The 26,747-nt window shown below is 37.2% G+C and overlaps 1 protein-coding gene across 3 annotated transcripts in view; it reads left to right on the forward strand.

The window, feature by feature from the left end:
- Window positions 1-26,747, forward strand: part of ST8SIA1 (ST8 alpha-N-acetyl-neuraminide alpha-2,8-sialyltransferase 1) — a 152,397-nt gene that overhangs the window by 98,830 nt on the left and 26,820 nt on the right. The window contains exons 5-7 of one of the 3 annotated variants that reach the window (XM_060165323.1): window positions 1,825-1,917; window positions 24,139-24,210; window positions 25,168-25,328. The exons of 1 other annotated variant lie outside the window; for it this stretch is intronic. In XM_060165323.1, coding sequence (XP_060021306.1) covers window positions 1,825-1,917; window positions 24,139-24,163 — 118 coding nt within the window. In that variant the 3' untranslated portion in view covers window positions 24,164-24,210; window positions 25,168-25,328. Of the gene's footprint in view, window positions 1-1,824; window positions 1,918-24,138; window positions 24,211-25,167; window positions 25,329-26,747 lie in introns of those variants that run through there. One more of the 3 variants, XM_060165324.1, reaches the window with a different exon arrangement.

Genomic DNA, 26,747 nt, shown 5'->3' on the forward strand with positions numbered 1-26,747 from the left:
TTCCTGCTCGCCCACTCACAGCTGTGTGAGCTTGACTGAGTTACTTAACACTTCCTCCTTCAGTTTCCTCATCTGTAAAGCAGGGATAATAATACTTAGTTTAATTCATACTTACAATGAATTAAACTACATATATATGTAGATGTATATATGTGTAAATATGTGTGTATGTATATATGTATATTATAATTATATATATGCTTAGAACAGTGCCTGGTATATTGTAAGCACTATATAAACGTTAGCTATCATTAGTATTGCTTTTCATCTTTGTGAACATTCTCTCTCTTATATGCCTGATTATTTCCTCTTCTTCATTATATTTGCTCTCTCTTTCTAGTCCTCCTATTAAGTGGATATTAGAACTTCTAGATATTTCTAACTCTTTCCTTGTACCATGTAGCTTTGTGTGTGTATATGTGTGTTGTGTCCCAAGAATAACCCCTTTCAGCTCAGTAAATCGTATTTTAGTTGTGTTCATTCTGCTATGTAGTCTACCATTTCCACTTCTTAATTGTATTTTTATTTTTTGTGAGCTAAATTATTTTTCTCATAGCAGCATATTTTTTATGGATATAATATCCTCTTAGGTTTCATCAAGACTGTGTAAATGGACTTAAAAGTTTTGTATTTTTGTTCTTTCTATATTCAGATTATTCTTCCTAGTTTTTGGACTTAATGCTACATATATGATTTGACATTTTCCAAAATGTGTACTTTAGTTTTCTGTTCATTTTTGTACGGTAAGCCTTTTTGCTGTCAGTGAATATAGTTTTATAGGTATATTACTTTCATAATAAACAGTTAGTTTAAAAAATGTCACTGAAAACCAAAAATGTCAGTCAAATTTGTGAGTTAGTATTGAATAACTTAAATGAATGACCAAAAATCAGTGCTCTATATTTAATTTTTAGTGTGATTTGTTTGCTGACATAAACTAATGTAGCATAGCAAGGAGTTGGGAAGAATAAGAAAACAAAACAGTTCTCTTTTACAGTTTAGTTATTGACTCTCACTCAGTCTTGGGATTTTTGTGGGTTTTTGTGAGAGGGCTTGGGGGTCTGATCAGGAAGATGTCAGAAAATCAACAATGATGATGATGTCTCTTTAATTCAATTAAGTGGATTGGGGTTCTGGAAATCATAAAAATGTGCAATTTTTAAAATTGGGACGGGTTCATATCAGATTCAAGAGAATGAGCAAAAGGTCAAGAGAACACTTACAGAAATATTTTTCTTTGATTATTTAAATTTTTTTAGATAATTTCAGATTCACAAGAAGTTGCAAAACAAAAAAAAGTACAGGAAGGTCCTTTGTACTCTTCATCCAGTTTACCCCATTGGTAATGTCTTGCATAACCATAGTATAATACTTCTCCGTTCCTGGAGGGGAGTGAGACATTCAGTACATTACACTGAAGGACAAAAGAGTCTATTTTTCTACCTGAATATGTGGAGTTGGTGGTAAGATTTTAAAAAGCTCGGGAAAACGAGTATTTATGTAGAACAAGACAGAGCAAGATGAAAGAGAAAGTGAGATTGTGATTTTGAGAAAAAATATAACTACAGAAGGAGAAAGGAAAGGATCAATAATTGTTTGAAGGGAAAAAAGTTCAATATAAAGAATTAATGCAAGGCAAGCAAGAGTCATTATGATTAATGCTGGGTCAACATTTAGTCGGTGTTTCTATGTGCTAGGTTCTGTGTTCTTTATATGCATTACCTCATTTAATCTCAAAATAATCCTAATAAGGAAGTATTTTAATGTGTGTTTTTACAGAAAAACAAACGTGACATAAGTTTTGTCATCTGCTTATATTCACAGCTGCTGGTCATCAGTCTGGGACTTCACCCAGACTTGTCTCAATCCAAAACCCATACTCTTAACCAGTGACCATCGCACACCCCATCTTTCCAGGTGATCCATATGTTGCACAAGGAGACAATTGAGTTTCCACAAGTGATAAGTCATTTTGGAAAAGGGAGTGAAGGTTTTTTCACTTAACAAAGTATATTCAATGTTGCAAGGTTTTTGAATACAAAATCAAAATGCATATAACAGTTCCATTTTGTGAAATATGGAAAAATATATCCCAGTAACATCAGATACTTTTATATACTTAACAGTTAGACAATGGGAATTCCCTGGTGGTCCAGTGGTTAGGACTCAGCGCTTTCACTGTTCTGGCCAGGGTTCAATCCCCGGTCAGGGAACTAAGATCCCGCAAGCCACATGGCTCGGCCAAAAAAGCAAACAAACAATTAGACAAAAAAGCAAACCCTCTATAGAAAAATTACGGAATTTTATTGAGGGACATTTTGGACAACCTAAATGTCAAATAATATTAATTCTAATGATTCTTGCCTGACCTTGCGCTAATTCTTCATATTGAACTTAATGTTAACGAACAGGTTTACTTTGCCTCTTAAACATTTAATTTTTGACCCTTTCCTTTCTCCTTCTGTAGTTATCAGATTCACGTATGTATAGACCCTTAATATATGACAGAGGTAATATTGTAGATCAGAGAGAAAAGGACGAATTTTCCAAAATGATGTGGAAACAGTGGTGTCTATGACACCATAGACAGAGGTGTCTATGAAATTATACCTCTACCTCATACCTTATACCAAATATCATTTCCAGATGCTTAAGACCTAACTTTGAAAAGCAAAACAAGCAAGCTTGTAGAAAATAACACAGGTCTTGTGATTTCTTATATAAGAATCACATAGCACTAAATAGAAGGGAAAAGACTGATAAGTTTGATTTATTAAAATTGGGAACTTTTATTCATAAAAAGACGTGGTAGAAGTAGGGCAAATACAACCACATTTTAGAGGAAGACAACTAACAAAGGACTTGGATCCAGAATATACATATAATTCTTCTACGTGTAATTTAGAAATAAATTAATTGAATATGAAAAACAGAAAACCGGTAGGAAAATGAGTCAAAGAGTTGAACCAGACTTCATAGAACTCTCCACATAGCCAATAAATGAATGAATAGATGCTCTACTGCATTAGTAATCAGAAAGAATGCAAATAAAAATCCTTAGGAGATATCATTACACATCCATCAGGTTGGCAGAACTTATTCCAACTGTTAGTGAGGATGTGGACCCGAAAGTACCATATATGCTATTTGGAGGGAATATGGTTCCAACCACTCTGAATGTGTTTTGCCGTTATGTAGTAGGGTTGAAGATACACATGCTCCATGCCCTATCAGTTCCACTCCTAGGTATATACCCTAGAGAAAAACAGTATTTATAAGAGAGAAATGTATAATAACGTTTATAGTAGCTAAAAATTAAAACAGTTGATTGTGAATTCATGGTGGAATGAATCAATGAATTCAGGTATGTTCACATAGTGGAATGCTTTACTGCCACCAACTATGACTACCCACAATAAAGTGGGTGAACTTCAAAAACCTGATATTGACAAAAAGAAGGGAGTCATAAAAAATACAGTAGGGGGCTTCCCTGGTGGCGCAGTGGTTGAGAGTCCGCCTGCCGATGCAGGGGACACGGGTTTGTGCCCTGGTCCGGGAAGATCCCACATGCCGCGGAGCGGCCGGTCCCGTGAGCCATGGCTGCTGAGCCTGCGCGTCCGGAGCCTGTGCTCCGCAACGGGAGATGCTGCCACAGTGAGAGGCCCACGTACAGCTAAAAAAATAAAAAATAAAAAATACAGTAGGATGTTCAGATAAAAGATAAAAATAAAACTAATTAACAGGATGGTTTAGAGACACGTCCATAACAATTCGGAGGACCAACAAGTGGTTCCTTCTCAGGGGAGGAGAGTGTTGGATTCAGGAAGTTTTTTATTCAGATCTTGTAGTCTCCTCCCAAAGCTTTGCACACCCAAGATGCTGGCAGTGTCTTGAACTTTCATGTGACTAAAAATCAAATTCGTTGGGCAAAGATGTGCAGTGGAAATGCCTAAGTACCACTGATTTTCATGGCTGTCCTCCAGATCCTTGATTCTTATCAAAATATTCCACTGAGAGTTATAAGCACTATGAGTTTTCACTACAAAATTCTCGTAGAAAAGATATCGGTATCAAGATAAAACAGGCGTGAGGAAGTTCAGTATATACGAGAGGCACCCATAATGATGATTCACACATTATATATGTATAATTAATGTGTATATATATATATATTTATAATGTATACATTATTCTGCCTGTAGGAAAAATAAGGTTAGAGAAGGTAATATTCGTTGATGTAGTTAGTAGAAATTCTCAGTAAGAAGGGGCTCTGCTATAGCCTTTGTTAGGATATCTTGTCTAGAGTACATTTTCAGTTTTTAAAAACAGCTTTATTGAGGTATAATTGATATACAAAAAAACTGCACATGTTTAATGTGTATAATTTGATGAGTCTGGGCATACACATACACCGATGATACTATCACCATCATCAAGGTAATAAACATAACCATCACCTCCAAAAGTTTCCTTGTGCCCCTGTTTTTTTGAGTGTGTGGTAATAAGAACACTTAAGATGAGTTCTTTTCTCTTAACAGATTGTTGTTCAATGGGTATATAGTGAACTATTTTTGACAGCACCTAGAACAAAAGGATTAGTTAGGGTGCCCGGGACACAGATTAGAAAGGGCTTTGCAGTCTCATCCAACTTCTGATTGCATTTTTATGGGTTAGAGAAGTTATTCTAATGTGACAGCAGAGTCTGTTGGATCTTCACACCCACTGCTGTTGTCCTCTTCCTTCCTTTGCTGGGTTTTGTAGGTGGATGGCAACAAGGATCCCTTCACAGGGTTGCCCTTCATTAACCTGCACCAGCTCTAACCCATTGGTCCGCAAACATTTTTGTTCAAATACCCTTTAAAGGAATTTTTAAAATCCGTCATTATTTCCTTGATCTTTTAAAAGTTACCTAATTTTTTTTGGCATGAAGTTAAATTGTTGCCAGGCATGAACTTTCAGAGCTTTCTGCATTGTGCATATTTAAATACGTATTGTCAAAGTCTCAGAAGTGCAGATTTAGCTTTTTGGATGTTCCATGTCCTCATAGCAAAGCCAGTGCGCTTTGTCAAATTAGTTCATTAAGTTGAGTTGACTTTCTGTCAGAAAAAGGCAGACTACATTTTATTCAATTAAGTGCTAAAATGTAATCCCATATAATCATCTCACTTCTGAGTTCTAATTATTCAACATATAAGTAAGGTATAGGAGTTGCCAAGAGTTTGTCCCCTGGATAAAATAAGGCACAGCCTCCATCTATTTCTTATGAAGATCTTTTTGCTTTTTCTCAGGGGACACTTCTTCAGAAACGATGCACCTTACAAATGTTTCTTTGTTTGGTTGCCTGGTGGCTTTTACACTCTGGGGCACTGCATCATTATAATATTTGGGATAATAGGAGGTATGTCTTTTGTGAAGTGGAAAAGGGAAAATTATGAAAGTAGAGTTTGGAAAATAGTTGTTTAGGCTATCAGATTAGTCTTGAGTAAATGTTTTAGAAAAGTGCATATGTGGAATTTGAGGATTTGGAAATTCATGGGGGAAGAGGGAGATTAAAATGGGAGCTTCACAAGAACAAAGTTACAGAGGTGCTCAGTCAACAAATATATTTTGAAATCTACTCTGAGACAGAGAGTACAAAGTTGAAGAAAATACAACTCATACCCTGAAGTTGCTTCCAGTCAACAGACATTCTGTAGTCTTGGAATCCATAAAGGGGGTCCAGGGGACCCTGAATCCCTTCTGAAATTTATTTTTAAAATTTTATGTATGTGTATTATGTATTTTTTAAATCCGATTTTCCAAGGCTTTCATTACTCACAATAGGTTTAAAATTCACTGGCCCAAACTGAGTCATTCTATCAAGTAAAATTAGAGATTACAGTTCTCAAAGCTTGTTTCTTAATTTTTCAATAGAACTGAAAACTCAGTTAGCCATTTTGCCCATATCAGGTGTTCAGTACATATTTGGGCAAATGATGGTTAAAAAATAAAAACTGGAACTTAATTGATTGTCCTGTTGTTATATTACTTTTGAGCTTTGAGGCTCCAGCTTGGGCAGTGATTATTCTATGCAGCCACAAAAAAGAGCATCAGTGTTCTGAGTGTGTGCTTCCACGTGGGCATATTAGAGGCAGTAGTATCAGTGTGAACAGCTTGGGGTCAAGAATCTTTTATCTGTGCTCTTGAGACCCCAGCATGTTTTTTTGGCATACAGGACATGCACAGTAAATGTTTAGGGAATGAATGAAGAAGTGAATATATATATTTTAAATATCCTTCAAACTGAATTTCTGGTTTAAATTGTCTTTAAAAAGGAAATTTAATGAACTTTTTGGTGTCAGTTAAAATGTTTCTATGGTCTTAAACTAAGGAGATAAATTTTTTAGTAACAGATACTTCAAAGCAGTATTAATGAAATGCTTAGCAGGGAAAACTTGGTTCCTCTTTTTTAAAAAAGTTGACATAAATTAAGGAACAAAAAAGTTATCAGAACAAATGGAGTACAAATCATGGTGGAGTTAACCTTTTAAAATTTATAAATGTGTAGCTTTTAGTTGACTGGAAAGACTTGATATAAGATGCAAATATTTATTTTGAACTTTCTAATATCAGGTAGAAATTGGGTAATCTCTTTTCATACAAGTGAAAGAGACTGTCCAATGGTTATCACCTCTAATTTTACTAAAGGCACTTGGGAGTGTAGATGTATTATCTGGGAGAACAATTGCTTATTTTATTGATGTACTTTTCCAAAAATAATTTGAGCTTTGAGGAGAATGACTTGGATCCCAAGAGGGTTTATAGCAACCTCTTTTTAACATTCTACATGACTCATACCTCAGACTGTGTTCCTAAACATCTCCATCTCTTCTGCCCGCTGACTTCTTTTTTCTTTTCTCTCCAAACTTAGAGCAGTTTATCAGTGTTTGCACCAAGGTTTGGCAGTCACTGATAGCCATTCTGCCTAACATCTGCTGTGATAGAAGGGAATTAAAAGGCAGATGCTAAAACTGGAACTAGAGAGAGCAAGGAGAAGACAGAGAAGAGATGCCTCTAAAAGGGTGTAGATCTGTATGGAGTTTGTGTCTGGATGAAATAGTTATCCAAGTTTTGGCTTTAAACAGACTTTGTGTTCAAATTCTAGTGCCACTGCTAGTAAGTGCTTCATACTGGCTAGCTATATAAAGTTAGTTACTTAACCTCCCCCTTATGAGTTGAGAATAAAATTATTTACCTTGAGGATTGTTGAGAGATGTAAATGAAACAATGTAGTTGTGGCCAGTAGAAGCTATTTTGATTAATACCCAGAATAGCTACTCAGGAGGACTCTCCTGTTGGAATACATCTTGTTCTTGGTTAAAGCATATTTTTAATGCATTATTGGGCGCATCGAATTTAGGAAATCTCCAAGAGTATCTGCATACTTCTCCCCCAAACAAACAAAAAACCCCAAAACACAAAACAGAAAATCATGAACCTAAAACCAGACCAAGCATTGTGAACTATAAAATTCTGATACTAAAGCTGAGAACAGGAGACCAAGCCCTGGATTCACCATGTTAATGTGTGCCCCATTTTAAGCCTTGATAAGGGACAATGTGGTCCCAAGTCATATTAGCAGTCTATGGCTTCTAATAGAAGCAAATTCTTCTAGAGGAAAGCTCTCAGAATACCACCTTCAAACAGATATAAGCTCATAAGGAAACACTGAAATTCACAATATTGAAAGTCCTCAGAGATAAAAAGTAAACAAAAATTGTGGATAGACACGCCTGAGAATTTACTGAAATTGTCAGATGAAATATATTACTAAGTATGAAATTCTTATAGAAAAAATAAATATGAATCAAAATTCAGCAAGAAAATATCAAAATTACCTAGATAGCTTTAAAAAAGAACCAAGTAGGAATTTTATTTTATTGTTTTAAAAATATTTATTTATTTATTTGGCTGCATTGTGTCTTAGTTGCAGCATGTGGGATCTTTCATTGTGGCATGGGACTCTCTAGTTGTGGCCTGCGGGCTCTAGAATGTGTGGGCTTAGTTGCCCCATGGCATGTGGGATCTTAGTTCCCCGAACAGGTATTGAACCCTCCTCCCCTGCATTGGAAAACAGATTCTTAACCACTGGACCACCAGGGAAGTCCCGCAAATAAGAAATTTAGAAATGAAAATATAATTGTTGAAATGGACAGACATCAGATTAGACATAACTGAAGAGAGAATCAGTGAACTGGAAAATAGAGCAAATAATTTTTTAGATACAAAGATATAGAAAATATGAAGACAAGACAAAGAAACTTGGAGACTGGAATAAGAATGACTACCAGTCCAGTCTTTCTTTAAATGGAATTGTGGAATTATAAAATAGAGGTAAAAGTTGAGACTTCTTCAGAGTTAAAGAGTAATGTAATCTATGAATACAAGAAACAAAGTATCAAACATGAATTAAATTTTAAAAAATGCAAACCTAGACCATTTTAGTAAAATTGAACTAAAGATAATAAGAAGCTTTTAAAAGCAGCTGGAGAGAAAAGACATTACCTGCAAAAGAATGATCATTACACTAAAAGCAGACTTCTTCCAACAGTAAAAATGGAAGTCAGAAATCAATGGGAAAAAACAAATGGAATCTAATTAAACTTAAAAGCTTTTGCACAGCAAAAGAAACCATAAGCAAAATGAAAAGACAGCCCTCAGAATGGGAGAAAATATTTGCAAATGAAGAAACTGACAAGGGATTAATCTCCAAAATATACAAACAGCTCATTCAGCTCAATATCAAAAAAACAAACAACCCAATCCAAAAATGGGCAGAAAACCTAAACAGACATTTCTCCAAAGAAGATATACAGATTGCCAAATAGCACATGAAAAGATGCTCAACTTCACTAATTATTAGAGAAATGCAAATCAAAACTACAACTAGGTATTGCCTCATACCAGTCAAAATGGCCATCAACAAAAAATCTACAAACAATAAATGCTGGAGAGGGTGTGGAGAAAAGAGTACCCTCCTACACTTTTGGTGGGAATGTCAATTGGTGCAGCCACCATAGAGAACAGTATGGAGGTTCCTTAAAAAACTAAAAATAGAACCACCATATGACCCAGCAGTCCCACGCCTGGGCATATACCTGGAGAAAACCATAATTCAAAAAGGTACATGCACCCCAGTGTTCATTGCAGCACTATTTACAATAACCAGGACATGGAAGCAACCTAAACATCCATCAACAGAGGAATGGATAAAGAAGATGTGGTACATATATACAATGGAATATTACTCAGCCATAAAAAAGAACAAAATAATGCCATTTGCAGTAACATGGAGGGACCTAGAGATTGTCAGACATAGAAAGATAAATATATGATATCACTTATATGTGTAATCTAAAAAAAAAGGGTACAAATTAATTTATTTACAAAACAGAAGTAGAGTCACAGATGTTAAAACTTATGGTTAGCAGGGGATTGGGGGTGGAGGATAAATTGGGAGATTGGGATTGACATATACATACTACTATATATAAAACAGATAACTAGTAAGAACCTGCTGTATAGCACAGGGAACTCTACTCAATACTCTGTAATGGCCTGTATGGGAAAAGAATCTAAAAAAAAAAAAAGAGTGGATATATGTATATGTATAAGTGATTCATTTTGTTGTACGCCTGAAACTAACACAACATTGTAAATTAACTATACTCCAATACAAATTAAAAAAAAAAAAGAAATCAGTGGGAAAATATCTTCAAAATGCTGAGAGAAGAAACTATCAACACAGGAGTGTGTACAAATTGTCTTTCAAGTAAGAAAAACATTTTCTGTAAAAACAGATTATTTACTAGCAGCAGACCTTCACAGAAAGAAATTCTAAAGAATGTATTTCAGGAAAAAAGAATGTTACTTTAGAAAGAAAATCTGGGATGGCAAAGCAGTTGGTAAACATATAAACAAATCTAAATGAACCTCACCCATATGAAACCTCAAATCTGCCCTCAGCCAAAGTCAAAGATTTTCTGTGAACAACCAAAGAAACCAGTTACAAAGAACTGATGGTGGGGGAAAAAAAAAACCATCAAGAAACTACTTTTGGAAATTTATACTAAGAAAATAAACGGACAAATGCTTAAGATGTATACACAAGTATGTTCATAAAAACATTATTTCTAAAGGTAAGAAACTGCAACGTGAATATCCAATAACAGTGGATTACTTAAATAAATTATTAACTATCCTGAAAAAGGAAAATCTTATAGCCATTAAAAAGCGATGATGTACAGCAAGATCATTTTTGACCCACCTCCTAGAGAAGTGGAAATAAAAACAAAAATAAACAAATGGGACCTAATGAAACTTAAAAGCTTTTGCACAGCAAGGGAAACCATAAACAGACGAAAAGACCACCCTCAGAATGGGAGAAAATATTTGCAAATGAAGCAACTGACAAAGGATTAATCTCCAAAATTTACAAACAGCTCATGCAGCTCAATATCAAAAAAACAACCCAATCCCAAAATGGGCAGAAGACCTAAATAGACATTTCTCCAAAGAAGATATAAAGATTGCCAACAAACACATGAAAGAATGCTCAACGTCATTAATCATTAGAGAAACGCAGGTCAAAACTACAATGAGATATCACCTCACACCAGTCAGAACGGCCATCATCAAAAAATCTGCAAACAATAAATTCTGGAGAAGGTGTGGAGAAAAGGGAACCCTCTTGCACTGTTGGTGGGAATGTAAATTGGTACAGCCACTATGGAGAACAGTATGGAGGTTCCTTAAAAAACTAAAAATAGAACTGCCATACGACCCAGCAATCCCAGTACTGGGCATATACCCTGAGAAAACCATAATTCAAAAAGAGTCATGTACCACAATGTTCACTGCAGTTCTATTTACAATAGCCAGGACATGGAAGCAACCTAAGTGTCCATCGACAGATGAGTGGATAAAGAAGATGTGGCACATATATACAGTGGAATATTACTCAGCCATAAAAAGAAACGAAATTGAGTTATTTGTAGTGAGGTGGATGGACCTAGAGTCTGTCATACAGAGTGAGGTAAGTCAGAAAGGAAAAACAAATACTGTATACTAACACATATATGTGGACCTAAGGGAAAAAAAAAAAGGTCATGAAGAACCTAGGGGCAAGATGGGAATAAAGACGCAGACCTACTAGAGAATGGACTTGAGGATGGGGGAGTGGGAAGGGTAAGCCGTGACAAAGTGAGAGAGTGGCATGGACATATATACACTACCAAATTTAAAATAGCTAGTGGGAAGCAGCCTCATAGCACAGGGAGATCAGCTTGGGGCTTTGTGACCACCTAGAGCGGTGGGATAGGGAGGGTGGGAGGGAGGGAGACGCAAGAGGGAAGAGATATGGGAACATATGTATATGTATAACTGATTCACTTTGTTATAAAGCAGAAACTAATGCACCATTGTAAAGCAATTATACTCCAATAAAGATGTTAAAAAAAAAAGAACATGTCTCTATTAAGTTTCTATTACTAAATTGCTTTAATTTGTTTACTAGAACTTTTTAAAAAAATAAGAGCTCTGCTGTTTGATTGGATCTATAAATCGTGATATGCATTTTAACTTAAATGCATATCTGGATATGCTCTCATATCTGTATTTCTGTATGACACACACCTGCCCACACAACAACCACCCAGGAGGACAGGCGTCTTAATGATCAGGGTCAGGATGTAAATTATTGAGGGAAGAATATAAATCGGTGGGTCAGATAACATATTTGATAAAGACTATTGCAAGTACTAATGAAGGGAAAGGCAGAAGGAAGAGATGCTTACAAGATAAAAGTAACATATTCTTTTGATCAGGGGAGTCGTTTCATATTATAGCATTTATGAGACTGAGCTGCCTTTTACAGCCTCTGGTGACCAGTTAGAAGCTGAGGCATAGTTGACACTGCCTGAGCAGGGTTTGTGCATTGTGGGTACTGCACATGTTAAATTTGATTGACATTTAAAATATAACCATAATGATGGAATATCTATTGTGTATAAAGAAAGGCACGGAAACAGCAGTGGGGTGCCAATTTGACTTATAAACAAATTATTTCAGAGAAATGATGGAAGCAACTCTATATTTTCTTGTAAGGCAGCAAAATAAATATGAAGGAAGAAAATACCCACTAGTAGATGAAGCAGTATTATAAATAGTTTCTAAGATGTGTGCAGAATGATCGTCTCCATTTCAAAAGTCAAACAGTGCATGTGAAAGTAGGAAAAATTGATCAGTTCCTTGGAATGGATGAAGGAAATGTCAAAGCAAGAAGAGGCTAGGTGCAGGACTGTCCATAGCACTATTGTAAAATCATTGAGTCATAGTTTCATTGGCAGTATTCTTTTTTTCTGTATTACTGATAAATTGTATGATAGCATCTTAGATCTGATGGCATATAATTTCTTTTAAATAAGTAATACCTGCCAATTACCCAGAAATAAAAATAATTAGGTAGAAAAAAAGAGTGAATGTTTGGAGGCAGAGTGACACATAAAAGAAAGAAACACTAAGCGTTGTGTAACCATTATGTACACAGGAGCGACATATGGAGAGGCTAGTAATGCAAGTATTAGCATTATCCTGATTTTTCTGTGACAGTCTTTGTGACAAGTTAAGTGATTTGCTTCAATCAGATATTGTGTCAGAATTGGCTTGAACCTAGGACTTTAGACTCTCTTTTCTTTTCCTGGGAAGTAGTTGGAGAACTATCACCTAGGGGTTTATAGTTGCTATCACAGCTTATATTTAGTTGTTATCTCTGGGAGAGAAGAGAAGAGAAAACTCCAAGAGGCCAATAATGAGTTTACCATTTAAAAGGGAAAGGGAGAATTTTTGATGAAGAGACAATTGGGTGAAACTCCTGAGGAGACAAAAAAAGTGATTTATGACTTTGTAATACTATATTACCAAGATTCTGACAGCAGGAGGAAATGGAAGAGAGAAACAAAAACAAAACCAAACCGAAAAACAGAGGAAGCCACAGATTACTACTGAAACACGAAGAGTCAGCAGGAAAAAGACCCAGGCCACTGCAAGTTAATACAGAAAACCTTTTTATTAAAGTTGAATTTACCATCACTCCTATTTCCAGTTGTTTTTTTTTGGAGCTGTTTAAAAGAGAAGCATCCCATCACTAAATACTTGCTTGTTGTAGTAGCTTTAAACTCACCCCTTAGTATAATATTTCCCTTCTGGGTAAAAGGTAATTGATTACTCATTTTCAGGATAAATTGTGATTACCCCTTACCGGGTTCTCTGCTTCTATTATCTTCCACCTTTTTACGATCAATTCTCACAACCAAATTACCATGTGATATTTTAACTGTGACACCTTCTTTCAGTTCTTCAAATTGCTTTCGTTCAAATGAGGCGGCATCATCACCTTCTATTTCAAACCACTTCTGCAGTGTGCGTTTTGGGAATACTCTTACACTGGGCACCGCCTGCTCTAGACCACTCCTGCCAATTCTCCGTTGGAGTTGACCTCTGCTGCTCTTAATGACCACTCAGGCTTGTGAGCCACGCTCTCTGCTTGGTGTCTTTTTTTCTCATATTGGAGTAGTTTCTGTTCTTTCTGGCTGCTCTCACCTTTCATTAGCTAAGTTTATCAGGCCAAAGAAACCAGCTCTCTCATATGCCACTAAGAACTGGTAGACAGTTCCACGGCATTTTTCAAGTCCCTTCATTCTCCCACTTCTAGATGATTATATGCTGTCTTCTCTCTCAAACTTCCAACATCGCCTGCTCATCCCTCTTCTCTGAGGTGATAACCTTGCTTTCCACTTTCCAGAGAAAATAGAAGTGAGAAAAAAGAAACATCCCTGCTCTCACTCCACAATCCCAATCCCTCCTGCCTGGAGTTAATTCATGTCTTATTCCTTCTTCTTTTTTTTTTTTTTTCTAAATGTACCTGTTTGTAGTACAACTTCCCAAATCTTAACCAGTTGTTGAAATGACACTCAGCTGTATAAACAGTCAATTTCAGCTTTTTAAAGAATGAGTCTCGGAATCTTCTCACGTGTTCTAATACCTACCAGGCGCAAGACTGGTATCCTGGAATCTTCCCTCACCATCATCCTAGAGATTCCCTTCCCCTTTCACCTGTATTGATCTCTGAATTCACATAACCTGTATCATCTTCTTTCTTGGATTTTTTTTTTCCATTTTACTGGTGCACATCCTTCAATGGCTTCCCAAGAAAAGGTACAAGGGAATTAAAAGTTTTGAGATCTGTGTGTCTGAAATTATCTTTATTCTACCCTCAAACTTGATTGATATTTTTGGTAGGATTTTACTTCTTGTTTGGAAATCCTTTTCTTTTAGCATTTTGAAGACATTTCTCCAGTGTTTTCTAGATTCCAAAGTTGCTTTTGAGAAAAGTGATGTCATTCTGATTCCTGATCTTTGTATGTGACCTGGATTTCTGTTTCCCCTGCGTTCCAAACTGGTCTTATCTTTACCTCCTTCTCTTCCTGCACCCCCAGTATTTTGAAATTTCACAATGATGTTCCTTATTATTGGCCTATTTTCATTTATCATGTTAGAACTCAGTGGACCTTTTTAATCTGCAAGCACATGTCCTCCCACTTTGGGAAATTTTCTTGGGTTATTTCTTTAACTCCTCATTGTTAATTGTCAGTTCTTATCTTACTTGACCTATTAGTACCATGTGACACACTTGATCCTTCTCCCTCTTAATGCATTTTCTCCACTTAGCTTCCAAATCCACACTCTTTTGATTCTCTTGCTGTTTCAGAAGCCACTGCTTCTTAGTAGCTTTTCCTGGCATCTCAACTCCTAAACCTGTGAGCATTGGAGTGCTCCAGGAATCTACCCTCTAACTTTTCTTTTTCTCTATTTGTTTATTCCCTACAGGATTTCTTCCAGTCTCATGGCTTTAAATACTATATATACTCTGATGACTCCTAAATTTATACTGCAGCCAGGACATAATTCTTTATCTCCATGCTCATATACCCAACTCTCAGCTTGGCTAATCTATTAGGATATCAAATATGAATTTCAAACTTAAAATAATCTGTACAGAACTCCTATTTTTTTCCCCTTTAAAACTCATGGGTTCTGCCATCTTCTCCATCTGAAAAAATGGAAACTCTGTTTTTCCAGTTGTTCGGTTCAAAAACCTTGGAGTCCACCTTGGCTTATCTTTTTCTTTCATACCTTATATTTGATTAAATCCAGTGCCAATTCTGATGAACCTTCTCTCAAATATTATAGCCATTTCTCACCTTCTCCACGGCCACTACCCTGGTCCAAGCCATCATCATCTCTCTCCTGAATTACTGCAATAGTCTTCCAACAAATTTTTATGCTTCCACTCTTACCGCTTGTGCCATTTAGTAGGTTGTTGTCGCTCAGCTACAAACACACTTTCCTTTACAGTGTTTTGTGATGTTGGAACCAGGACAAATCACATTTTTCCTTTGCCACCTGGTTCCCTGTGAGGCTTTCCAATAGGGGGCATTAGACGGAGGCTGGCGGAAGAGGAAGGGGGCCTTTCTGCTTCCTATTGGCATCCTGTGGATTTCCTGTCTACATCCTGTGAGTTTCCTGTCTCTTTATGGGTCTTACGGCATCACCCTAGCAACAGTCCCTTTCCATAGCAGTAGCTCAATCCAACTGGCAGTTTTATTCAACACATTTAAAACAGTCAACACACAGATGAGAAATTCTTATTCTTCTAGTAATTTGGCATTTGTAAAACCACAGCAACCCAATCTAAGCAATAAAGCCTGTTGTAAATATTAGCATAAAATAGAAGAATTAGTCTGTATTTGGCCATCCCAAATTCTTGTTTCCTTATTCTCTTTTCAGGCATTTTCTTACCACATGGGCTGGCTTTTCTGGTTTAAAGTTTTGCTTCAGCCTATAACAATTCTTTTCTATGATGCTCTCCAGCTCAGGGAGGAAAAATGGCCAATATTAGTTAATTTGACCAGTTGCTTGCCTCTTGCCTGTCTTGGAGTGCACGTGTTAGTGACAGGGGTAGTGGTGCTAACGCAGATGGTACGTTAAGTCAGGATCTCCGGCAGGACATGGGTCTTTGGAAAAACATGTGCAGTATTATAATATAATTATATATTGAAATATTTATATTTGGAAATTTTAAGAAACTTCCTTATAGTTTTCACAAATTATAGGAAATCATGTTCAGCAACATTTTCTTTTGGTTGTTTGGGATTTACAGATTTGTGATTCTTAGGGGAGGTCACAGCCACCTTGGGAAGTACATCAGAATCTGGAGGAACAGCGACAAGATAAGAGATCTTAACATTTATTAAAGAGAAATTTGGGTTCTGGAGGGACAGCGACATAAGAGATCTTAATATTTATTAAAGAGAAATTTGGGTTAAAAAAAGTCTGAGAAACTCTGCTTTACATTGTCCCTTTCCCTTATTTAAGCATCCTTTCTCCCATTCCCAGTGACATGGTATTCCTTCTTTACAAGAGCCCTGTCCTAGAGGCAGGGCCCTATGACTCAAGTCTTCTCAATGCCCTATAGCAACTCTTTTTTTCCTAAGACAGTAACAAGTCATTTGATGAACAGGTTTCTCTGTTGACATATTAATGGCTGATAATGAGTTAATGTTTTACTCCTCTCAGTGTTTTTATGGAACCACCTGGAGGAATCGAAGTGCTTTAGCAAATTAGAATAATTCTCTAACTAGAGAAATTGCAGACACCTTGGCTGTCTTAGGGGTAGGGGCTGGGGAGGTATTTTCAGTAATGGATTGGAAAGGAATCTTTAGTATTGTTTATGTCACACCATGTATATGGCTAGTTATTCTTAGAGCTGACCTTGCTGCCCACAAGATTAATGATGGCGTTCGGAGAGCTAGTGGGAAACAGACTCCACTTTTCTGTATCACAAAGCCCCGTAGAGGGCAGGATTCAAACTCTACTGCTGTCTTCTAAGACCAGAGGCTCTTGGAAAGTTGTATCCTTCTTGGGTTACCTCTCAGCTTATCACTGCAACAAATTCTGTGAAACAAAAAGGCTACATTTCTCAAATCTTTGCTAGATAATAACCTGTGCCTGATATAGCTAAAAAGCCCAGAAGGCAGAGGCTTCCTAATACAAATTCTCATTAGATGGAAGAGTTTTCTGATTAGAAACACTTGTGTTATTATACAAGCGCTTTCAGTTATTATTTGTTTCAACATTTGTTTTTCTGCTTCTTTGAAATTTTTTTCTTTTTTTTAAAATTGAAGTATAATTGATCTACAATGCTGCGATGTGTTACTTTCAGGTGTACAGCACAGTGACTCAGTTATACATAAATACATAAATATATGTATATATATATATTTTTCAGATTCTTTTCCCTTATAGGTTATTACAAAATATTGGATATAGTTCCTTGTGCTACACAGTAGGTCCTTGTTGGTTATCTATTTTATATATAGTAGTGTGTATATGTTAATCCCAAACTCCTAGTTTATCCCTCTCCCCACCCTTGAAATTCTTTGCTCCCTTGGGTCCCAACACATCTCTTTTTCCTGTTTCTTGTTAGCTTCCTTTGCTGGTTTTTCTTTCATCTACCCTCCCTCCTTGATGTTGGTGCTTCCCAGTGTTACCTCTTAGCTCTCTCTCTTTTTTTTTTTTCTCACTGGATTTGCCTTCTCTTGGGGAAAACATCCACAGCCTCCTCCATCAGCCATAACCGCCACTAGCGTAGATCCGTCCCAGACCGCGATTCTCTTCTTGGCTTCAGACAGCTATGTGTCCACTGGCTGCCTCCATGGAGAAGTCCCATAGGTATCTCACATTTAATATATCCCCAGGGTGAATTAATGATCTTTCCCATCACATCTTTCTTGTCCCTGTATCCCTATTACAGTTATTAGCCCCATCCAGCCAGTCACTGAGGTGACTAACCTTTAAGTCTTCCTTGCACCTCCTGGCTTCATCCTCTACCTGTAAAGCCCTGACAGTGTTACTTTCACATTATTCATTAACTTTGTACTGTCTCATTATTTCTTATGCCATTGCCCTTGTTCAAAGGATAAGAGCCTTTGTCAGAGCTCAGACAGTGTCCTAAGACCTTCCTTCAATCTGTTTTCCCCTACAGTACAGATACATCTTCTGAAATCCAAAATGAAAATTCTTGACTGGATCCCCATCACTTTCTCAATGAAGTTGCAGCTCATCATCCATCCCTCACCACCTCTCCCATTTGCCTCAGACTCCAGCGTCATTCATCACTCCCCAGAGACTGCGCTCACCAGCACTGCTGCACTCATGGAGTGCCCTCTGCCTGGATGGTCCTCCTCATTTTCCCTTACAAGGCTTAGCTCTCCAAAGGCTGGGCACGGTCTCTTTCATCTTTTTATAACCAGAGTGTTTGACACACAGAGAGTGAATCTTCAGCAAGTTAATATGTGCCATTCTGCATATTAACATATTAACATATATTAACATATAAGTTAATATGTGCCATTCTGGTGAAATACTTTATTCCAAATTTTAAATTAAATCACCATAAATAAATAAATGAACCAAAAAAATCTACATGGTAACTGAAAAATAAGGAAAGAGGAAATCAAATGCTAACATCTTTATGGAATTTCCACTAACTGTAGGGAGGAGAACGTTGAGTTGAGAGTCATAATCCTAAACTAATCCTACTGAACCAGAGGAGCACAGAAATCTGGGAAGAAAATGGGAAAAGACTATGACTCAACCCCATTCTATCCACTAGCCAAGAAACAGAAAAATTCCAAAGCCATGTGAACTCTTTTTAGACTGATATTGTCATACCCTTCCTTCTCCCTGTCAGTTCTCTTTTTCGTCCACTTGGAAACCATACTTCACAATACATTTGCTGACAAGGGTAGAGACAGTAGCACTTTGCAGGCTGAGATGTGTAAAAGCTTCAGGAAAATGTTTACAGAGGGAAGATGAAGAAGGGAGGAAGAGCCCTAAGAATAGTGCAGCTTGAAGTACAATTTTTACTTCTGTCATTGACTGAAGAAGAACTAGAGCTTGCCTATGACTTCCTAGCAGTCAGTCAACTGGCCAGTTGGAGTGGAACATCCCCCCTCAGTCCAGTAGAAACAAGAGATGAATGTTTACAAGACAGTGGAAACAAGGCCCAGGGTTCAGCACTCCAGCATTCTCTCTAGGAATAGATCCAAAAAAGACAATGTACAAACACCTAAATGACCAGTAAGAGGGTAAGAGGACATCCTGCACCCATTCTGCAGCCAGATATTGTTCTGGATCAGGTTAGTGGTTGTGTGCATGCATACGTGCATGTGTGTTTACTGTTTATGGAAAATAATTTTAAAATATTTGGTGTAGATCTCCCCAAATATTCTGCAGCACAGAGAAAAGTGACTTAAAGGCTCAGAAGAAAAAAAACAGAAAAAAAATTTTTCCAGAGGAAATAAGAAAAAAACTTTCAAAGCCTTAGCTTGATGTACTTAACAGGAATTGACTCACTGGGTACAAGGGGTATTTAGGAGAACAGAGAATGAGCTGAAAGTACAGATGAAAACAGAGATGGCTGGGAGCAGGCAGAATTGCAAAGAAAGCAATATGTTTCACATTGGATGCAGCAAAGAGTGCAGACAGTAAAGTCTGTAATATTTAAACTTGAATGTAGAGGGGAAAAACAGAGATGTACATGACAAGAAATAAGGTTGAGGACAACCCAATGTTTATAGCAGCACTATTTACAATAGCCAAGACATGGACACAACCTAAATGTCCATTGACAGGTGAATGGATAAAGAAGATGTGGTACATATATATAGTGGAATACTACTCAGCCATAAAAAAGAGTGAAATAATGTCATTTGCAGCAACATGGTTGGACCTGGAGATTATCATATTAAGTGAAGTAAGTCAAAGACAAATATCATATGATAACACATATGTGGAATCTAAAAATGATACAAATGAACTTATTTATAAGACAGAAACAGACTCACAGACATAGAAAACAAACTTATGGTTACCAAAGGGGAAATGGAGGGGGGAAGGGAAAAATCAGGAGTTTGGGATTAGCAGGTACAAACTGCTATGTATAAAATAGATAATCAACAAGGTCCTGCTGTATAGTACAGGGAACTATATTCAATATCTTGTAATAAACTTAATGGAAAGGGATCTGAAAATAATATATATATATATATATATACTTCAATAAAAAAATATATACTTCAATATAAAAGTTAAAAGAAATTTTAAAAAAGAAATAAGATGGAGGAAAAAGAAAGGAGAGCCGTGTAAGTTTCAGGTTTTCTGAAGAAGAATCAAGAGAGAACAAAAATAAGTAATCGTTAGACCCAATCAGAAAAAAAATGTTAAAAAATCTTTTCTGAAACAGGACCTGGTCCACAGATTAAAGGCACTTGTCACATTCCAAGGTCAACTTAATGGGAAAAGACCCCCATTGACATATTCTGACAACACTTTTACATTTCAAGGATAAAGAGAAAAATTCTACAAGCACCGAGTCAGAGAAACATGGTTCACTTACAAAGGAGTAAGAATAAGTGTGGCTTCAGACCTTTCCATATCATTGAACTTCAGGAGCAGTGTCACAGTAGGTACAGAGATTTGAACAGCAGAATTCCTTCTCCAGCCAAGTTGTCTCTTCATATAAAATACAAGAGCTCAGAAAATATATTTCTCAAATACCTTTCTTGAATTACGTGATTATATAATATGTTCTCTGTGTGTGTATGTGTATATATATATGAGTGCCAAATACTCAAAGAAATTTGCAGTATAAGGTACTAATAGTAAAATCCAAAAGCTGTAAAAAATATAGGGACTGAACAGTGGTATGCTGGTCAGTGTTTTAAAACCACCTGTAGGGGTGTGGGGGAGCAACATGATTTGTAGAGTTTGCCAATGTTCGTGGTGTAAGAACGGCTGCTGTATCCGACTTCAAGCTACCAGTGTGATGTCAGTGTGGAATTGAGAAGTGCAATTGACTCTCACATGCCTTTAAGAGCTGGCTTCAGCTGGACCAGTTATCTGCAATTTGAGAAAAAAAATAAACATTTTATTTGAGACCATATACCCAAACCAATTGTATACTCCTCGTATTAGTTTCTTTGGGCTGCAGTAACAAATGACCATAAACTGAGGGGCTTAAACCAACAGAGGTTTACCGTCTCACGGCTTTGGAGGCTGGCAATCTGAAATCCAGGTATTGGCAAGGTCGTGCTCTCTTTATGTCTCTAGGGGAGGATCCTTCCATGCCTCTTCGTAGCCTCTGGAGGCGCCAGCAATCTTTGGCTGGTAGACTCATCATTCCAATCTCTGCCTTTGTCATCACATGGCATTCTCCCTGTGTGTTTCTGTGTGGCCGTGTCTGTTTTCTCTTCTTACAAGGATATCAGTCATTGGATTAGGGCCCATCCTAATCTGCTATGACCTAATTTCAGAGTAACTAATTACATTACAAAGACCCTATTTCCAAATAAGGCTGCATTCTGAGTTTCTGGGTGGACAAGGATTTGGGGAGGAACACTATTCAACCCAGTATAAGAATGAACACAAAACGTAAGAAACAAACCACACAAAAAATAACATTGATGTGAATACCTATTTGTTCCGAGGATGGAATACTTTGTGCTACAGAAACCACAGGAGGATGATTATTTGACTCCAAAATTTTTTAATTTCTTCTTGCCCAAAACATGAATAAAGTTGAAAATCCAACAATAATTTAGGGGAAAATTATATCAGCTATGAAAAGAAAAATGGTAAATGTCTTTCATATATAAAGATACTATGTAAATAGATATGAAAAATATTACAGCCCAGGAGATAATTGGATATAAAGGTGGAAAAGTCACAAAGAAGTACATGCAGATGGCTCATGAAATGAGTAAGTATTCAACAATATTAATAATTAAATACAATTACATTAAAATAGCAAGTTATCTATTTTTAACCATCGAAGTAGCAAAAATAAAGAGAAAAGATAACAATGACTGTACATTCTTATGGGAGAATAATGGGGGACTAAATTAGTGCAATCTTTTCTTCTAGAAAAACAGAAGAATTGACATGTATCAAGAACCTTAAAAATGTTCCTACCTTTTGAATTATGAATAACACTCTGAAAGTCAATCTTACAATGGTAATCTTGAAATCTGTATAGCATAAAGTAGAAAGCAAAAAAAAAAAAGAGGGGTATCAAAGAATTAAGTATTATCTTGAACAATTACAAATACTCTATTGTTGGAGATTTATGGTAGAGAATGTAATCCATACTAGGTAGTTTAAGCATAAAGGGATTGATTTAACTGGATTTTAAAATCGTTGGGAGGTTGATGAAACATTGAAGAAACAGAGAACGACTCCAAAGGCCGCACTGCAGAACTTACTGTGATCAGTAGAGGGCAGAGCAGGGAGCCATCTGCCACAATGAGAAACTACACGTCAGCTGCTAGCTCCAGACGCATGCTACTTGAGTCAGAATCTGACTTTAAAACAAAAACACTTGTTTCCAGTTTCATTCTGCACTCTCAAGACTGAAGTTATAGATTTGGCTGCATTTCCACAGGAAATGATCAAGCAAAGACACCCAATTGGAGTCAGTTGAGTTTCTGCAGCCTCAGTGGGGGCCCTTCCAGTCTTTTCTTCCACTTCTGCAGAATTTCCTGCAACAAATACTTCTTTCTCCTTGCTTGCCTTCACTATGATGTTTGGATAAGAGATGGCCAGTGGAGAATATTTGTCTCTTAAAAACAAAAACAAAAACTAAACAAGCTAAAAAGAACCTAGAATCTTCAACTGAACAGTCCTTATGAAAATTGCTAATGGTGCCAAGGCCAAGGAAAAAGTCACAGAAAATGAGTGTGGGAAGGAGTGATCACCCCCAGAATGCAAAATCACAGGAGTGTTATCTGGTGCTCGAACAAGGAGCTCCACTTAACAACCATTTTTCTTTTAGGACTTGTGAGGGATGCAGCCACAGGAAATCCATCCACAAAGGATGCAGTGCCCCAACTTGTACCGCACCTGGATAGTTATGTGATCATTTACTGAAGAAATCTAGTGTACTTTAAATTTTTTTCATAAAAGTTTACATTGTACTATAGGTTAATATTAAATGTTTTACAACAAAAATTTCAAAAACAATTCATTCAACTCAGTTCAGAATTCAAGACACACAGGTGCATTTCATTGGCTGAACCTACATCACAGCTGGAACCCTAGCTGTAAAGAAGTCTGGGAAATGCAGTTTTTAGTATCCCAGCTTCTGAGCAGAAGGCACAGAAAGAGGTCGGAATGGATACTATGTGAGGACGTTGATATAATTGCCACACCCTAAACATGCAAAATGTAAGAAATGCATTCAGTAGCTTTTTAAAAATAAATTTATTTATTTTATTTATTTTTTTTTGGCTGTGTTGGGTCTTCATTGCTGTGTGCAGGCTTTCTCTAGTTGTGGCAAGCGGGGACTACTCTTCGTTGCGGTGCACGGGCTTCTCATTGCGGTGACTTCTGTTGCGGAGCACGGGTTCTAGGCGCACGGGCTTCAGTAGTTGTGGCACTCAGGCTCAGTAGTTGTGGCTCGCGGGCTCTAGAGCGCAGTTTCAGTAACTGTGCAGACGGGCTTAGTTGCTCCGCGGCATGTGGGATCTTCCCGGACCAGGGATTGAACCCGTGTCCCCTGCACTGGCAGGTGGATTCTTAACCACTGCTCCACCAGGGAAGTCCCCATTCAGTGGCTTTAAATGATTTTGGAAATACTTTTGCTTTAACATTTTTTAAAAAAGCATGGAATACAAGATATATGTAAGATCTCAACTTGTGAAAAATATATAGGGGACAAAACACTCTGGAGAAATATGCCAGTGCATTCAGCACTTGCATGAGTCTATGAGGGATTTCTTTTTCTTAAGTATACCTTTTACCTTTTCTACAGTGACCATAATTAATTTTATAATCCTCATTCCCCATCACAAGTCAACAAACATTTGTTAAATAAATGCTGGAATTAGTGACATGAATGAACAGACTATTTGTTTTGCTCTTCTAGGCTTTAAAGAAATAAGAAAGAGCTTGTTAATGTCCCTCTAAACTTGGCTTTTTCAGAGCAGCCGTGAGTTCTGCCTGCTGATACAATAGTCTGGGTAACATCGTCTAGCCGTTTAGATATAAATTTAGGTACGTGCACATGTCTTTGTCTTATGTTATTTATGTTAAAGTATATGACTATTGTATTAGTTAGGATTCTACAGAGAAACAGAACCAATAGGATAGATAGATAGATAGATAGATAGATGAAGAGGCTTATTATAGAGGATCAATTCATGCAACTGTGGAGGCTGAGAAGTCCCATCCTCTGCTGTCTGCAAGCTTGGAGACTAGAAAACTGGTGGTTTATTTCCAGTCCAAGTTTGAAGGACTGAGAACCAAGAATACATAGTTAGGTTCTACTCCCTGTCCAAAGGCCTCAAAACCAATGGTGTTAAGTCCCAATCCAAAAGCAGAAGACCAATGTCCAGCTACAGTAATCAGGCAGAGAGAATGAGTTCTCCCATCCTCTGACTTTTTGTTCTATTCGTGCCCTCAGTGGCTTGGATGATGGGGAGAGCTACCTGCTTTACTCAGATGGATTCAAATCCTAATCTCCTCTGGAAGCACCCTCTCGGACACACCCAGAAATAACATTTAACCAGACACCTGGGCACCCCGTGACCCAATCAAGTTGACACATGAAATGAGCCATCACTACTATGTAGACTTATTTACTATTAATATATAAATAAGCTAATTTTAGTTCTCAGTCATAAATAAATCAATGAGCTGTAATAATTGCTTGCAAAGAAAAATAAAACCCAGAAAGACAGTATGTATATGGTCTTTTCCTCGTTAACTAGCAATAATATTACTTACTTTTCTTTCACACAGAGTGCTCTACTTTTAATTAAAATTCCTTTGGTATTTTGAATAATTTTTACCAACTGTGACAAAAACATAAACTCTTCGGTATCATTTCTCTCCTCCTTAAGTATTAGAGATATTCTTTCTGGAAAATTAAGGATTTTCTCATGTAAATCGATTCCTGAAATAAAATTACTCAAGAAGAGCAAAAAGTTGTTGTTTTTTTTTTTTCTACAGTTCCTTCTTGTGAGGCACCTTCTTCTGCTGAACATCTGTCTGGACCATGCTTTTCCAACTTAGCATATGACCTAGCAGAAGGCTTTTCTCAGAGATTCTAAGGAGGAACTTAACTGCCCCACCTAGTTCCAGGAAACCCCTGCAGGATGATGCTGAAAGATAGAAACTCTCACGTTAAAAATAAATTAATCCAATAACAGATGTAATAAGTCAATGAACTTTTTTCCCCAAATTCATCCTTCCTATAAATATATTTTGTCTGTTATCCTAACACACTGTGATTATAGAGCATGGTACTAAGAAGATTCCAATATATGTGCTGTTCTGTTTTTTTTTCAACTTTCTTTTCCATTTTTGAGCAGTGGGAGAAGAAGGTTGGTATTAACCATGTTTAGAGAGATAGGAGAATGGCTTCTGGGTATATATAACATATAAAATTTGTTATCAAAATACTTTCTAGTGTAGACAGGCAGTGACTGAGGACAGATAGAAATTGAAGGAGTCGCTATTTGCCCGCACATCTAATAGAAGTGTAAGTGGGGAAGACGGTTTACTTTAAAAGCTGATGTAATCCACTAACACTTGAATCACAACATGAAATAAAAATAGATGTTCTGTTTTCAACAACTGTAATATAATTAACTCTTAGCCTTTGTTTTTACCTAGCCACAGAATCAACCGTTTTGCAGCCTACCGAGGTTTGTCTGGGGCTGTTTGCAGTTCATGATTTGAAAGAATTGGAGGTGAGAGGAAATGGGTGTATAATTAGTCCTTGGAGTTGAACAGAGCAACTGAGACACACCTCATCTCCTCTTCTTAGTTACTTTCTTCACTTTGCTATTTCCCTCTGCAACTTGGTTCACTGTGGCAGATGGAGAATGGAGTCGGTGACAGGGAAAGAAGTGAAATGATTTTTGTTCCTTTTCTCTATTTGTTTCTCAAACTCTGTACCACACAAGTTTTTGATTTTGTCTTTCCATTTGTTTTTGACAGTACTTTTAATTTACCTCCTCTTCCTGGTGTCCCTTTGTTTCCTATTCTTCTGTTTTCTCTCTCTTTTTCCTTTCTTCCCCATCTGTCCTCATGCCTCCTCTTCTTTTTTCCAGGTGATGGTATAAATTAGAGAGTTAGGGTATTAATAGTGTGAATGAGCAGGGTGTGTGTCTGAAAGGACTATGTGTCTCTCCAAGGAGACTGGGAGCCCGAGTGGAGTCCATCTCGGTGCTGGGAGGTAAATAAAAAATGGCTAAAAGAGAGGGCCCAGGGGTGGGCTTGAGATGATGTCTCCAGTTCTCCGTAGCCTGCATGTGATATTTTGAGAATCACAACATTTCCATATTTCCAGTAGGAAGATACAAAAACATTAAAAGCACTGATGGAGGGGGAATTCTCTGGCGGTCCAGTGGTTAGGACTCCACTCTTCCACTGCAGGGGGGCATGCGTTCGATCCCTGGTTGGGGAGCTAAGATCCCGCATGCCGTGCGACCCAGCCAAAAAAAAAAAAAAAGAGTACCGATAGAGAAGAAGAGGCCCAAGGTTGGGGAAGGGCAACCATGGATTACCGGGACAGCAGAGGGGAC

This window comes from Lagenorhynchus albirostris, chromosome 11 (genome assembly GCF_949774975.1).
Source record: "Lagenorhynchus albirostris chromosome 11, mLagAlb1.1, whole genome shotgun sequence".
NCBI classification, from domain to species: Eukaryota; Metazoa; Chordata; class Mammalia; order Artiodactyla; family Delphinidae; genus Lagenorhynchus; species Lagenorhynchus albirostris.